At 42.4% G+C, this 16,527-nt stretch overlaps 1 protein-coding gene across 1 annotated transcript; it reads right to left on the bottom strand.

The window, feature by feature from the left end:
* Positions 1-916: 916 nt before the first annotated feature.
* Positions 917-13,691, bottom strand: QRFPR (pyroglutamylated RFamide peptide receptor; the record flags this gene model as incomplete). Its single annotated transcript, XM_082281433.1, has 6 exons — positions 917-1,320; positions 2,264-2,361; positions 2,699-2,934; positions 3,693-3,754; positions 4,343-4,501; positions 13,352-13,691. The coding sequence occupies 6 exons, from the start codon at positions 13,689-13,691 to the stop codon at positions 917-919; spliced, it is 1,299 nt and encodes a 432-aa protein (XP_082137559.1).
* Positions 13,692-16,527: the final 2,836 nt, after the last annotated feature.

Below are 16,527 nucleotides of genomic sequence, written 5' to 3' on the forward strand. Positions count from 1 at the left end.
AGATCATGATACTCCATTGAAAGTCTTCTGTGAAGTTCCAACAGGCTCTGGATCAGGCCCTTATAACCCTCCAGAAAATGGCAACACCACCCTTTCAACCTGTAAACCTCATGTCCAAGCATGACTAGAAGTTCAACTCAGTGTTTACTCTACAGACCACACCTCCAGCATCTGCACTTTGGTGTACAGCACTTTTTCAACTTCTCTGTTTTTCAGCAGAACAACGCAGTTTGCAGGGCGTACAATGGCATTTAAATTTGTACCCAAGAATTAACCTGTAAAAACAGCACAGTAATTATGCATGCATTGTTAATTAGTAATATGCCTCCTGTTAACAAAATCCAAACGTGCACGCAATGTTTAAATCTTAAATCTCTTCAGTCATATTCTGGATAACCCTTTCATACTCCCTTTCTTTTTTGTAAAGTAGAATTGCATCTCAGTCTCCATCTTTCCTGAACTCAGATCTGAAGCCTCTCTGTCCTCAAAGCTGCAGAGTGCAGATCTTACAATGTTGGCCCACGTCAGATTTCCAAGTTGTCCAAAAAAGGCACACATTCTTTCCATAGTTCCTGTCTTCTGGCATTCAGCTGAGTACAGTCCAGACACAGAACAAATGGAGCAAGCAGCAGTTGTTTGGCTTACCTAAAGCAGAGGGCAAACAAGCCCTAAATTAGCTTAAGAAGAAATTTTTTTTTTCTCCTGGAAATCATCCAGTAATGTTGTTTTCCAAAGTTTAACTCCTCATCATTACAAAATAAATACTACATTTTCTCAACCACTATCTCAACACGCTTATAGCCCACAGAACATTTTGCCCCCTCATTTCAGCATGCAAAGTAGCAAATTCTTTTAAATGGCTTACTGAAATTATCCTAAAGAGAATGATTTCTCCATTCCCAAACCCCTTGTGACGCTACTGTCCATTTCCTACTGCAGAGTGCACAGTAAGCTCAGAGCTGAACAAGACCAGGTGCCTTTTCAAATTCCTTTTGGAAGCTGGTTGATCACAGAACTTGACCTCAATGTTGCCATCACTGAATGCCTCCCTCCTGCCTTTGTCCGAATCCATGGGATCTCTTTGAGAAGCACTTGGCTTTTGCCTCCTCATGGTAATCCCCGAGTTCCCAAGCTGCCTGCTCGGGGATGTGTTGTCTTTCACAATGCAGAAGCAGAGGGCAGACAGAAAATTCTTCTTGAAGTTCTCATTCATGAAAGCATACACTATAGGGTTGCAAATAGAATTGAAGAATCCTACGATCTGGACAATTGCAAAGATCATTTTGATTGTCACATCATCATACTCCTTCTCAAAATTACCTGGAGAGGAGATGAGAAATATGCTGTAAGCACAGAATGGCATGAATGCTTACCACTTAGCCTATTTATATCCAGTTTGGCATTAGAAAGCTTTTGTTTAAAATCAACAAAAACACATGCTGGAAGTTCTTAGCATTAGCAGTAGAGTTTCATCAACAAGATAAAATCAGGATCTATCACATAATCATGCTCTGTATGTAGGTAATAACAGAATCAAATGAAAGAGAATTTATGAGTCAAAAAAGCTGACTGGCTGAACTACTGATTTATCTGCTACAATCTTATTTGTGATAGGAGACAAAGAAACAGCTCCTGCCTTTAGCAAGTAGAGTAAAACAACTACGGAAAATTTCCTCTTCTTCCTACACATAGGCTGCTCCAGTACCAATGGAGGAGGTGGGAGATGAACAGTGGAAGACTTCAGAGAAAAAGGCAAATAGCAAAAAAGCCAACACTACAAGCATTAGGGGCATTTCCAAGCCAGTCTTCAGTAAAGAGCACTAAAAAACTCCAGCTGGATTCACTGGGTATCATCACTGTGATGTCCAGTATTTATATTTCCAATATACCTACCACAATAAAAGGGATAAATGTTTCATAGTAAGTTTAACTCAAAACAGTTAAGTTAAATGAAATATAATTAAAAACTTCAAGAGGTTTTATGCTCAGAAATTACTTTTACCTTCCAGCCAGGCACTTTTGACCTTTCAGTAAATGAGGGTAGTGTAACAGACACGGTAAGAAAAGGAGAGAGACACTCACCCCCCTAATAGTCCTGTTTTTCCTAAAGTCTTCCTTATAAGCAGAACATTAACCTTTGCTAGCAGAAGGTATTCTAGAGCTGAATGCTGGCAGCAGCACTAGCTTATCACAACCTGTAGTTCCATTATCAAAAAACACCCAAAAACCAGACTTTTTTCTATGAGATATGGCAGGTACTCACTGTATTCCATCATCATGTGAATCACATGGAAAGGGGCCCAACAGACTGCAAAGAGAAACACCACTGTCACCATCATAACAATTGCTCGCTTCTTCTTCCTGAAATTGCACCAAGACATTCCACACTGAATCACTGGGAACTGACTGGCAGTTTCATGTCTCTCTTCAAGTTAGATCTGTGACTGTGTTCTGATGGCTGCAGATGCAAATAAAACTCTCAAGGAATGCTCAGAAGTACACAATTCCCTTGGAAACAAAAGAATGCATCATTATATACATCTAGCACTTTATTTCTCTTTTTTGGGACAGCAGTGCACTTTGCATCATGACATCAGCATGTCTTGCAAGGCATTTTAAACTCTATTCAAGAGGAATAAAAAAGTCAGGAAAAAAGCTTTCTAGAAGTCAAAGTTCCAAGTGTATTTTGCTTACAAACCTTGATATTTTAGACATTTCGCTCCCATGAATGGTTTGAAGAACTGAAGCGTCTCCCACCCGTTTCTTAATCCAGAGTTCATAGCCAATTTTAGTGTACAAAAAAAGCATCAGCATCAGTGGAAGGAGGAAGAGTATAACAAGGATAAAAGTTGTATAGATCTTCTGATAAATTGGACTGGCCCATTCTTCCAAGCAACAAACATACACCTTTTCATACAGAAAGTCATATTTAACCTGTAACAAATGCAAAGAAGATAAGTCACTAAGGTGTTTATCCCAAGTGTAAAACCCAAGCACATTCAGATATTCCTTGCTCTTAATGGAACAACCAAAATCAACAGATTTTCCAAGTGACAAAATTCTTTCAAGCACTTTTCCACATCAAGTGTTGGGTTCAATCCAAATTGACAAAGAGGCCAGAAGATGCTCTGATTTGCACTTCAAAGGAGACCTTGGCTACACATTTTGCAAGTAAATATGGATATATAGAAACCTCATGATAGCTGCTTAAAAAAACCAGAAAATTATTAACATTCAGACTCACAAGCAGCAGAGTCTGCCAAGCTGCCTGCTTAACCTCCAAACATTGTGTGGTAACTCATCAACTACAATGAGCAGCTAATTAATTTTAAACTAAGCACAGTTCTTCCAGATCTTGGGGAGCACTATGTCATCCTGAAACAGCAATCTAAGTCCTCTATTGCTGTGTGCCAGTGCACATATAAACCAAAAGAAAGCCACAGTGGAAGTCACAGTTGTAATTTCTGCTCTTTGACATAATTAGGGAGAGTATGCATGACTAGTCCCTGTTGGTACTCCTCCTTCCACTGCATGCAAGTTCTAATCCTTAGCCTTTCCCAGGCTGGCACACAGAACCAATCTCCCTTATCCCCCACTAATTTCACAGGAGTTGATTCAATTTCACCTAATGGTGCAGAAAGATCCAGCAAGGACTGAGTTTAAGATGCAAATTCCCATTTCACCTAACCTACCTCAAGCCGTTGCACGTACCACATGGGTGACCCAACAATAAGAGCCAGCAACCAGACTATGCCTGTAAACAAACACATTTTTTAATACTTTGTCCAACAAGCAGGATTTGGTATGAACAGTTTAACAGCTCTGAAAAGTCAGGCAAGGTGGAAAATTGTAATAAAGAACAAAGTTTTCTATGAGGCATACATCAGTCAATACATCAATAACAGCATGCTATTCTGACATCAGCTTTCTGTCTCCCAAACTACCTCCATTTATGGATATTCAACAGGAAAAGCCACTTAATCTGCATAAGGAGCATTAAGTAAGTATCTCTGTGTAACAACGGAAGGACCATTTCACTGTGACATTGCCTAAGCAGGGCTTGTACATTTTGAACCCTTCTTAAAATTAAAAAAAAAGAAGAAATGGCTGCTAATGGTTTATCTTTAAGTACATTTTTGACTTCAGATGCTAAGTCCCTTGTTAGAGTTTTGGGTAATAAATATGCTCTACTGATAGGCACTCTCCTTGAGCTATTTTATAAAGGTCAATTAACTCTGCTTCTGAATCACTGGTCATATCAGTGCCCTCTGTTCTGCCATGCCATCAACACTGAAGATTATTTCTCTACATACAGAATTACCGGAGATGCTTAAAATCTTACCAAGCATCGTGAAAGCTCTTTTATTGGTGTACTGCCACTTCATTTTTAGTGGATGCACAATTCCCTGGTGTCTTTCCACAGCAATGCAGGTCATTGTAAGAATCTCTGTTACGATAGCAGTGGACTGAACAAACGGCACCATCTTGCAAGCGAAGGCACCTGCAATAATCAGAAAGTAAGGCATGCAACAGCTATTAATACCAGACTCCATTACTAAAAATAACAGACTAAGATTCTTAGATTTATTGCAACATTTAAACTGCTAAGTCACCTATTTAAGCCATTTGTCAAATGCAGCTTTCCAGAGCCATTCTTTGTTGTCTACACCTGCAGAACCAAGATTTCTAAGGACACATTCACTTGCTCTGTTATCAGTCTGCCACTTACTCCTATTTCACTTTTGACCAAGTTTTCCATCATCTGTTTTCAAACATGCCAAGTTACAGAGACTTTTTTTTTTCCCCATTTTGACAGATTACTCTCCGGTTTCATGCAGGTCTGAGTGTTACCTGTTTAAGTTTACCTTTTCCACTGTTGCAAATCCACTCCTTAAGCTCATTTAAATATCATTCTATTTGTACATTTTGGCTTTAATGCATCATCCTGTCAAGCAAGATATATAGAGAAGTCCTCAAAGAGGCATAACATAAGAGGAAAAATTCAACCTCTTCATCATCCTTCTCTTCTCCAAGTCTCCTTTCTGCTGATTAACAAATTATGTTAGAGCCACTGTCCAAACCACATGCAACTTCCTCCTGCATTTTCTAAGTTGTACAGATTTCTATTGTATTTATGCAACATCGGGATTTATTACTGCCATAGCTTCCCAAGAATTCCATATTCAATTTTTAAGATATTAGTCATTCTCCATTGCTCATTCTTAAGTCCTAACCATCTTAGAAAGTGGTATAAATTATTCTGTAAAAAATTTTATCTTAATGCTCTTGCCAATTGACTTCTCGTTTACTCATTTTCTAACCCTGAGATAATTTTCTCTGTCTGTATTTCTACAGTTCCCTCACACTCCTACAGTTCAGTCTGAGCTATTCATTTCAGCAACAGTCAGGGTTATTTTCCTTACTTGACCGTTATTTATACCTTACTCAGCTATAATCCATAAACTCAAAACAGCCTAAGACGTATCTGATCCAATTTTCAGTCAAGCTTTAAGATGCTACAGACACCTTATGCAGAACAGCACAGAAAACAGACAGGAAACAAACAGAAAATTGAAAACTTAATCCTACCCTCCAAGAAGGGAACAAGGAACAGGGAGACTACTGCTTGCTAGGCCAGGCTAAAAGCCACTCCAGCTTACAAGAAGGAACTGGTTTGCTACTGGTCGTACCAATTCTAGTTGCCCAAAAATCCCTTTCTCTGTGGCTCCAGAAACGGAAGGAGAGGACAAAGCAGCGAAGGGTGGAAACCAAGCACCTTTCAAGCACATACTCAACACCAGCAACACAATGGAAGTGCACACAGATCTGGCTTAAACCAGAATAAAAATATACCATGCAGGCCTGTTTCAAGTTACTTGAATGAAATCTTAGCATGGGCAGTAGGAACTGCATGGATGAGGATGCATTGGGCTGCATGTTTGTTTTTCACCTGGTATGTATTTCTCCAGAGCATCAGGAAGAGCCAGAAAAGACATCCTCACATCTTGTATCAACTGCAATTTATACAATAAAATTCCCCCTGCTTCTTCTTCCTTCTAAGTAAGTCCCTTAAACCCCTTAGAAAAAGTAAACCCCTTAAAAAAAGTACACACAGTCAATATCTTACTAACTCAGCATCTCATCAGTTTCTCACTACACCCATTAGAGAATGTGCTGCACATACAGGTACCAGACCCATTCTGTCAAATTTAAAGTCCTTCACCCAATGGGCTTAAACTTCTGTTGTGAGATAAAACAAAAAGCAAGCTCAAATCCTACCTACTCTGCACATGGCAAATGGTGAATGCAACCAAAGACGTGGTTTCAAGTGTTTGCTTCACTAAGTTAGAAGGGACTCCTGCTACAGATGGCGAACAGAAAAGCAAAACTTTTTAATGAAATGTTTAAGTTCCTGTTTCACTAAGGAAATAGTTCAAGTCTGAGTGCTGAAGCTGGGGCGAAAACAAAAACCAGTAGACAAACACAAAACAAACTGAAAAAAACCAATCCAAACTTTCACCATAGGCTGTTTCTTACAGTTTGAAAAAGGCCAGACTTAAATAAAGTCCACTTGAACTATACTGCCTTACAGAGATTTCCCTGTAATGCACTAATCCTCCACTGAAGTCCCAGCATTCCAGGGTATTCTTAGGAAGCAGAGAAGTATCACTATTACTCAAGTAACAAAATAAGACAGAGACTTTCACTGGAGTTCCGTCGGTCTGGTGGAATTTCTAGCTGATGCACAACTGTTCAAAGAACAAAGAGAAGACCTGAGCTCAGCTCAGGAAATCCCAAATTCCCAGATGCCCATTGTTTTTTTACAGATGTCTTCTCATTTTCTTCCCAGTAACCATACTGTCAAAGAGCATAGACTACCACTCACTATGCCTTTAGCTGAACTCCCAGGAGAAAAGGCTGCAAAAAACCCTTATTTCACCTCTTGGAAGACAAACACACAAAAAGGGATCACTTAAGCTATATAAAAGTAGCTGTTAAAAAGGTAATAAAACCAAAAGTCTACACAATGCCTGCAGGTTGAGCCTACCGAGCTGGACAAGGAGTGACTAGCACTTCCAGAAATGGAAAGCAAAATGATGGTTTGCATTACACAGAGTTGGCTGGAATGGAAACACCTGCTCTGAGACACGGGGCATGGCACACACTTTGGGGACTTGGAGGCCATAGCAAAACAGCCACAAGGTATTTTTATAACCAAGAAACAACATCATGTTTTCAAATGAATAGTAGGTAAAAGCTACTCAAAAAGCCTCTAGGTATCAAAACTAAGAACAAAACAATACTTCAGCCTCCCTGAAGCTTCTGATGTCACCATGCACAGGGTCTCTGGGTACAACTTTTATTAACAGTACCATACCCCCTTCAGGACTCTTGTGCTTGCTCTGAATTGTCATTCACTATACAAATGCTTCCCATTTTCTGAAATCCTGAGATGCTCAAGTGCTTGAAATTCAAACGTCCACCAAGGTTAAGAGACTGTTGAGCAAGGAAGTCGACTCTCTTCACTGAAGTATTTAAAACAGATTGCTTGGGGAAAAAAGGGAAAGAAATACACTGCATAGAATGTCAGGGCCAAGTGAAGATCCATCAACTTCAATGGAAATCTGACATCAACACACCTGAGATCCAGCTCCACCATCCTTACTGTGTTTGAATGGGATTCAATCCTGAGATACCAGGAGTCATTGTACTTGGCAGAATAATGAATGTTTTTTCACATAAAGCCTCTTTTAAGTTTTCAAAACTACTTTTTTATTTATAAATATATAGCAGCCATTCCCAACTGCTTAGATAATTACTAGAGACTTTCTCCAGGTCTTTCAATACTTTAAATTATATAACCTATGTTTTCAAATTACAAACATTTACAGATCTTTACACATGGAACATGAAATCTACTGTTAAATAAGGTAATTATTTCAGAATGGTGGCAGTTGGGTTGGGGCAGTGCAAAGAAAAAGGAAAAAGACAACCTGAAACTATGATTTCAGAATAGTAAGAAATTCAGAATGATCACACTGGTTATTCCAGGGATAGCCTGAAACAGAACTTCTGTATGGGGATCATACTGGTCACAAAATACAGCCTTGCTTGTGAGACTGGAGGTGAGGTAGGTTTTACTAGTTCTAAGTCTTTCCAAAACACAGATGACGCATTTTTCCTTCTTCCCTTTAAACTAATTGAATGTTGCAATCACTGAACATGGGGAGTGTGGGAAAAGGGGCCTCAAATCCTGTCCCTCCAGCCTCGAGGAGAAAGCCTTACCAAGTAGGGCTTCACATTCAGGACCTCCCCCTGAAATGGACCATCTCAAAAGAACAACTACAGATTTTCACAGCCAGGAAAAAACCCACAACACTTCCAAATTTCCATACTGACTATTAGGGAAACAGGTACTGAGGTCTAGTCTCCCATCCAATACTGCATGCACATTTCACTTAATATTTAATCCATCTGTGTACAACAAGTTTCACCTGCAGCAAGGAGAAATTGCTACAACCCCATTCCCAAGTGTCTGTTAGCTGAAAGTTCCTTATAGAAAAACTGAGAAAAAAGTGCTGAATTTTACTGTAAGGAAGACGTGGTAAGTTTTGAGAAAAAAAAAATTAATTATTCTACTACATCATAGTACATACAGTGAAATTAAAATAAGACTGAGACAGGCAAAAGCCAGCTGTGTCATACATTAAAACCATTTCAAGCTAATTTTCACATATTTGTGTTCAGACTTAACATAGAGTAACAGAAGATTTTAAAGGAAGATACTGTCTTAAATCTTTGCTCTAAGCCAGCTGGTAAAAATGTGGCTGTTTGGAACATGGTTTGGAGATTATATAGTTTAGTAGCTAGTATTATTCAAGTCTTATTTCTACTCACTAACACAACTGGTATATATTTTAGTTATTTGTATCAGGTGCTATGCCCTTGCCTTGATACACTCACCTATAGTAAATCAACACTGGATTAAGAATACAGTGAAGTTCTGTATCTCCCAAGCAATCTGAAAATAAACGTGGATTTGCTTTTTATCTTTATGATAAAAGCTCTTTAATTACTTCACTATTTATTTCTCTTTGAGCAATATATTCTTCAAAACGTAATTTCAGATCCTACCTAAAGAGGACTTTTTTTGTGACAGACAAACAAATACAAACAACAAAAGTCCAGTTCAGTGAGATTCAGTCAAGATTACTGAAATCTCACTCTGCAAGTTTTCCCAGTGCTGGGTTAAAGGCTAAAGTGCTGGGATCACCTCAAAATCACTGGAACTGTGTTAATTTCTGCACTGGGGCCAGTACAGAGAAGCGTTGACTTTTCTGAATCACTTAAATAATGATAACACTTTAACTAATATGTTAAGTATGTATCAAAGCATTTAAATTTCCACAATGTCAGGCTTTCAGAAAACACTTCCAACAGATTGTCAGTCAAGGCAGCACTGCAGCATCTAATACTGACCACTTCCAATTGGGAAAGAAAAACATTTGCAGTGGAACACTGGGAATGAAAATAACTAACTGCTTCTCTTTTTCAAGAGGCTAAAAGTATTCCTTATGCACTGCTTGATAAAAACTGCATAGATTATTCAAACAGTGAACAGTTTTCCCAATGACAACACATTGAGAGACCGCAAATATAAATGGCATTCCCTTGAACAATGCTTTATGCCTTCATTATTGGACATTGTGCCTGGAACTGTGATTTAGTCATTTCAAATATCAGTTTTCTTTTTATTAGGGTAGCATAAGTAAAAGCCTGAAACCATTCTCTGGTAAAAGTCAAATTGCTCCTTCCTCTGGTAAAATGCTGTTGATCAAGCCCTTGCATTAGAATTTCTATTGCAGCTTGTAATGAGCTCTCTCCACCTCACTCGAAGCAAGCAAGTTGATTTTTCTCACATTTTGTAACTTGGGGCAGAACACGTCAGTCATCATCACACAGATTATCTCCCTAAGGGTGTTGCATTGTTTTACATCAGTTCTTGGGTATATATGCAAGATTTAGTTTTCATCCCTCAGCAAGGAAGCTTTATGCGTTCTCACACAGGGAAGTTCTCAGTAAGGTAACATACAGCTTGACACATGACATTTGGTAAGTAACAGGAAGCACCTTAAAGACTCAGCTGGGTAGAAGGTGCCACTTCGTTTTTCACCCAGCCTTTAGAGAAGAGAAAACTGACACATCAAGAAGCACCAGATGTGACAGCAACATACAGAAGACCCACCCCTCTCCTGAGTGGCAGCTGGAGACCAGACAAGATACAGGAGGAAACCGCAAATGCTGATGTGTGTTCAGGAGTGCCTCAGATGACTCACTACTCTCAAAGTGACAAGGAAAGTCACCCTCTCACACCTGCCTTGAGAATACACATCCCAGCTGATAAGATGCAAAATGCACAAGACTGTAGCACAGGGCTGGCTGTACTTTAAGCTCAAGTTGTGCCCTTATCTTTTGCCAGAGGTGTTACATTACACAACATTAAATTAATTCTCCAGTCACCCTGGACAGTTCCGTAAAGACAACACTATCACTCAGGTAACTAAGCAGCCTCAGGAAACAAAGCAACTGTTGTAATATTTGACCGAGAGACAAAAGCCCAAATTTATCTTTAATAGTGCCATCATCAGTATGACAAGACCAGTACTGCTGCCTCCCACCTAGGACCATATGAGAGCAAGTCTTCAACTGCTCCAGCTTGTACCAAGACACACTACTGCTGTATGCACCAATTTACTCCCACTTGAGTTCCCATTTTATCCTTCTTACCAATAAATATGATCACAGTGACCATTTATGACAAAGCCACAATCTTCATTTTCTTCCGCATTACAGAGAGATAAGCATGCTGGATTTTCATTAAAAGCTCCCCTAGAAATTACAGCCATTTCAGCTGCATAGTTTAAATTTGGAAATTAAATCATATACTGTCACTATTACACTCACACAGCTACACAGATTCTTAAAGAGATCAGAGAATCAAAAGCAGGACCAATTGACCTATTTTTAGTCAATATGGTGCTGATTCCAGTTGCTACCCATATAAAGCTAAAGGGTCTGTGTCAATGCTGCTTAATCACCAGGCAAAGTGAGGCACACTGAGATTTTTAACTGCAGGTGAAGTTAGAGTGTATTAGTGAAAATACTATGGAAAAAGTCACAGCTTCAGCTACTCTGAAACTGTGGCTGTTCTTTTGCTTGTATTACAGTGTTTGCAGTTCTCTCCTCCCCTCTCCCACTGCTGTGGGCCTCTGAAGGGGAAGAGAAACAAACACAAACACACATATACAAGCATGGAAAAAAAGAACCAGATCTAAATTAAAAACAAGTACAAAAGATACACATCTCAGTTCACACCACCTAGTATAGATGCTTGTTTTCATTATGTAAATAAATCAAGAGATAAAGTGACTGAAGTCTCAGAATCCTCAATAAATTTCTAGCATCAAGTGCCCCAGGATGCACCACTTTGTCCACCAAGGATTTATCACAAGTCAAATCACCTTTTTTGTAACAGAGCTGGATCTTGCACTACTCAGTAATGTTGCATTACAGTGGATGAGAACAAGATTTTTTTCAGACTCCAAAATGAAAGGCAAAAAGCAAATTAAACCAGTTAAGCTAGCAAGGAGAAGACTCCTCCAGGACTGGCAGGCTCTGATTTGCAGTACAACTGTAATCACCACTCATGCTTCTCGGTGTAAGCATCAGGAACCAGATACCCTTTGGATACCAGCAGTTCACGTATTTGTTTTCCTCAATTTTACTTCACACCCTCCACCCCTGAGAGCAAAGGGTTAACACACATCAATGATATTACTTATTATGTTCTTTAACTAACACAGTTAGTTAAAGCTAAAGATGTCACCAGATCAAAAGACTGATGGATTCACTGGTACTGAAAGTGCTCTACCACAGCAAAGAGGGCAGGCAAAAAAAATACAGTAATCCCCACAGAACAGTGTGCTTTAGCCAGCCAAATTCTGAATATCTGAAGAGGTTTTTTTGTAATTATGCTATACCATTTACACTCACTACCTCTAGATTTTTGTCAGGCAACCTCAGTACCAGAGTGTAAATAAAACATACATATTTGCCCCATACTGTTCTACATGCCCGTGCCTTATCTCCTTATTCACCCCACATGGAGGCTTCAGCTGATTCTGATCAGATGTTTAGTGAAGCTGACAGGTCAGAGCCTCCCTTAGGAAAGAGAAGAATCACAAAGGCTATCTTCCCCAAAACAGCTCATAAGAAAATAGCACAGTTGTCCTTAGTATCAGTAGTCCCAGGAGTTTTGGATTCATCACTTCTTACTAAAGTTTCCGTAATAAAGCCCATTTCTCACATGTGCTCCAAGTCTCCTCTGACCTGTCAATTCCCATCCAGCATTCTAGTCTGTGGGAAGTACTGGAATTAAATCTCCACGTTCTGACAACAACCTTCACTGTTTCCCAACAACAGAAACACAGGAAGCCTTGGAAATTGGAACATAAATGTGTCACTTTATCAACATCTTTACTGTTCATTCTGAAATATTCTGAAAAATATTTCAATTTGTGGTTGTACAAGATGTTGTCTGCTACTTGCTGCAAAACCATTCCTTTTATTTTTCCACTTATAATTGTCAAACACTGTTGTAAGAACAAAAAAAAAAAAAGGAAGATAAATACCATATGCAGTCTTACTGCACCTATCTCTGCTTGTTTCTTACAACTTGGGAACTGAGATACATAGAAAAAGAAAAAAGAAAATCCTTCTTTGTAGGCATTAGGGAAGCTTTGCCAAAAGGTCCTTCACATCAACAGGAATACAACACAGTTCGCAATAAAAAAAGAATGAAAAAATTAAAAGGATGCATTATTTCAGCATAAATTGTACACGTTCTCTCAGTCACCTGTTCCCCCAAGGACATTATTTTTCCTCACAAAAGGTCAAGGAGGTCTGTTTCTGAGCTGACAGCTGTCAGAAGAACTTAAGCTGTATAGAGACTGATATCTCACTTGCCAGACAGATTTCATTACTTAGCGAGAAAAGAAAAAAAAGAGAAAGCAGTACAGCAAGTCTTCCTCGCCAGCTCCACACAACGAACCGCGTCCCACACGCACATCGCAACTTTTAAGGAATACAAGCAGGAAAGCGCACTGGGTTATTTTAACATAATCCGAAGGAGGGATGGAGAGGGGATCCCTCGCAGGGGGCGGGAAGGGAAAGGGTCCCTCAGAGACGGGGGAACGGAGGTCTCGGCGGCAGCGCTGCCCCTCATCGTCCCCCCCGCTGCCGCCTCCCTGCAGCCCAGCCCAGCCCAGCCCGGCCCGGCCCCGGCACTCACCGCCGAGCCAGTTGGAAGAGATGTTCTGCAGCATGGTGAAGGGGACGCAGAAGAAGGCGATAAGGAGGTCGCTGAGCGCCAGGGAGCAGATGAAGATGTTGGTGACAGTCCTCATGGCTTTGCTGCGGGTCACCACGTAGAGCACCAGGCAGTTGCCGAAGAGCGCCAGGGCGAAGATGAGAACGCAGATGAGGACGAAGGCTACCTTGGTGCGCCCCGGCAGCTCCGGGATGTACACCAGCGGCTGCAGCCCGTAGAGAGCGATGAACTGCTCCCGCGTCACGTTGTTGTCCCGCAGGAGCTGCGCGAACTGCTCCGGGGTGATGTTCAGGGACCGCATGGCGCCCGCTCGGGGATCGACACCCCCACCTCAGTCTCCTCAGCAGCGCCACTGCCTGCGCCCCGCCATGGCTGGACCACTGCTCCTCCGGCGCTCGGCCGGGCCGGGCCGAACCCCGCGGTACGGCGGAGGAGACAGCGCCCACAGCCGGGAGCGACCCGCGGGCAGCGGCGGCTCCGCCCGGACACAAACTTGGAGTGAGCGGCGGCGCCGCCCGCGGGCACGGCAGGCGGAGGGGGGGGGCAGGGCGGCAGCCAATCAGCGCCGGGCGCGCGCCCGCCCCGGCCCCGCCGTGTGGAGCGAGACGGGCGCGAGGCGGCTTTGCCGCCGAAAGAGCGCGCGGGGAGCTTCCTAATCGCTGCCCGTCACGGCGCTGGGACTCCCTCAAAACGCTGGGAGACTCCCTCACAACTGCCCCTCATAGCGCTGGGACCCCCTCAAAATGCTGGGACTCCCTCACAACTGCCCCTCGTAGCGCTGGGACCCCCTCAAAACGCTGGGACTCCCTCACAACTGCCCCTCATAGCGCTGGGACCCCCTCAAAACGCTGGGACTCCCTCACAACTGCCCCTCGTAGCGCTGGCACCCCCTCAAAACGCTGGGACTCCCTCACAACTGCCCCTCGTAGCGCTGGCACCCCCTCAAAACGCTGGGACTCCCTCACAACTGCCCCTCGTAGCGCTGGCACCCCCTCACAGCGCCGCTCCTCTCCCACAAACCCTCACCGCGCTGGGACCCCCTGGTAGGAGTGGGACTCCCTCACAGCGCTGGGACCCCCTCAAAGTGCTGGGACTCCCTCACAATTGCCCCTCACAGCGCTGGGACCCCCTCAAAGTGCTGGGACTCCCTCACAGCTGGCCCTCACAGCGCTGGCACCCCCTCACAGACCCTCACACACCTGCCCCTCACCTTGTTGCCCCAGCCCCCCCAACATCTCACAGCACTGGGACCCCCTCATAGCTGCCCCTCACAGCACTGGGACCCCTCACAGCACTGCACCCCACTCACCCGTGTCTTCCCAGCTCAGGCTCAAAATGCCCAAGGTGGGCACTGAAACTCCCAGGCCAACCTCTCCTCACATTTGGATCAGGCTGAGCAAAAGGAAAGAGATGATGCTGTGGGTACATGGCCTCCTGCGTGAGGTCCATGCCCAGCTCAAACGAGGGATTTTATCTGCCCTTCCACCCCGCTTTGTGTCAACGCCACTACAGACCCTTCCCAAAACTCAAATAGAAAAGTAATTTTCCAAACTTTGGCCGTTGAACTCACTCGATAGGACAGGAAGCTCCTGAAGACCCCTTTCCCAGCAGTACAGCTGCTCTTGCCAGAGGAGACGTGACAGAATCCCATCCCACACAACCTGGCTGGCGAGGCTACTGAGGTAAGGCCATGGAGGCTACTAAGGTGCACTCAGCTAAGTGGCTGCAAAAAAATGCCTCTGCAGTTTAAATGTGAAAAATAATGACAGTAAGGTCTGACAGAGGGACCAAGCTGAAAATATGCATTGATTTCTCTTCCAGCCTGATTTAAATTTCCCAGTACAGCTTTCTCACTAGAACAGGTAATATCCCCTTTGTACTGTACAATGAGACATTGAATAGCAACTTGCTTTAATGACTCACATAAGAAATTACCAAAAAGCATCCAGAGAAGGCAGTAAGAATACGAAAACCTGTTCAGCAACACTTCCCACCCTCATGGAGGTAGATGTTTCATAGGGAAACCACATCGACAGGGACAATGCTGCAAAATTAGATTTTGTATAGAACATGCTCCATGCCCTGGTTACGTAACTTTACCTGTACAAGGGAAGTATAGAAAAGAATGAAGGAAAGGCTGTGTATTTATAGAGTTTCTAGCTTGCCGAGGAAAAGTGGAAAAGGAAGAGTTCACCACCAATCCATTCTCAGCGAAATAAATATGCTCAACAAGACCAAAGACATTTTGTGTCATCTTTGAAAAAAAATAAATTCCATTAAGTGGAAATCAATGGAGAGAAGTTCAAATGCCTGCACTACCCTGTGCTGGTTCAGTCCTCCAAGTGCTGACGACCCTCTCTTAAGGTGTAGGTCCATGGCAAAGACTGTCTTTATTATCCCGTGGTGGAAGGAGAGGTCACTTTTCTTTGGTGCAGTATTGCCATGTGTTTTCCACTTGAGACCAATGTCATCAGGCTCCCTCTCTGACAGGCTTTCTAAGCCTTGCTCTGGAAGGCAACTGCTCGTTAGATTGACTTAGATGCTGACAGCCCCTTTCACATGCTCTTAGGCTTGCCTTGTTGGCTAAAAAAGCTTGGTCTTTTAGGCCCATAATGATCCTGCTGAGCTTACACTCCATATCACAGAGACCGACTTCTTCTGAGGTCAATTTTCCCAGCACCTTTCCTTGTACTATCCATTAACTACACCAGGTACAGCCTGAAGCCACCTTTATGTACTCTGTTCACACATCCTTTCCTGTACCTCTTTTCCTTTTCCCTCTTACCCCTCCACGTTGTGCTGGTAACAGAAACCTCATTTAGGAGCTCTTCTGTTAACAAACAAGCCAGATGCATTTCAGCAGATTTCATCCCTATCCTAGATAAAGGGCCAAACCTGGAGGCCAGTCTGTCATCGTGGACTGCAGTTGTTGTGCTGTTCATTGTAAAAAGCATTCAAGTGTATCGGGAACAAATAAATGGGAATAAACTCTCACCTAAATACTGCAGATATAGTCTGGGTTTATGGTTAGCATGGACATTTGTTTTTTCATATATCCTTATTTTATTGCTATGATTGCTCATTACAGTTTATAAAACAGCATTAAAAATGAACAACATCTGAATGGTTATTCCATC

The sequence above is a fragment of the Coloeus monedula genome (assembly GCF_965178545.1).
Source record: "Coloeus monedula genome assembly, chromosome: 5".
Taxonomy (NCBI): Eukaryota; Metazoa; Chordata; class Aves; order Passeriformes; family Corvidae; genus Coloeus; species Coloeus monedula.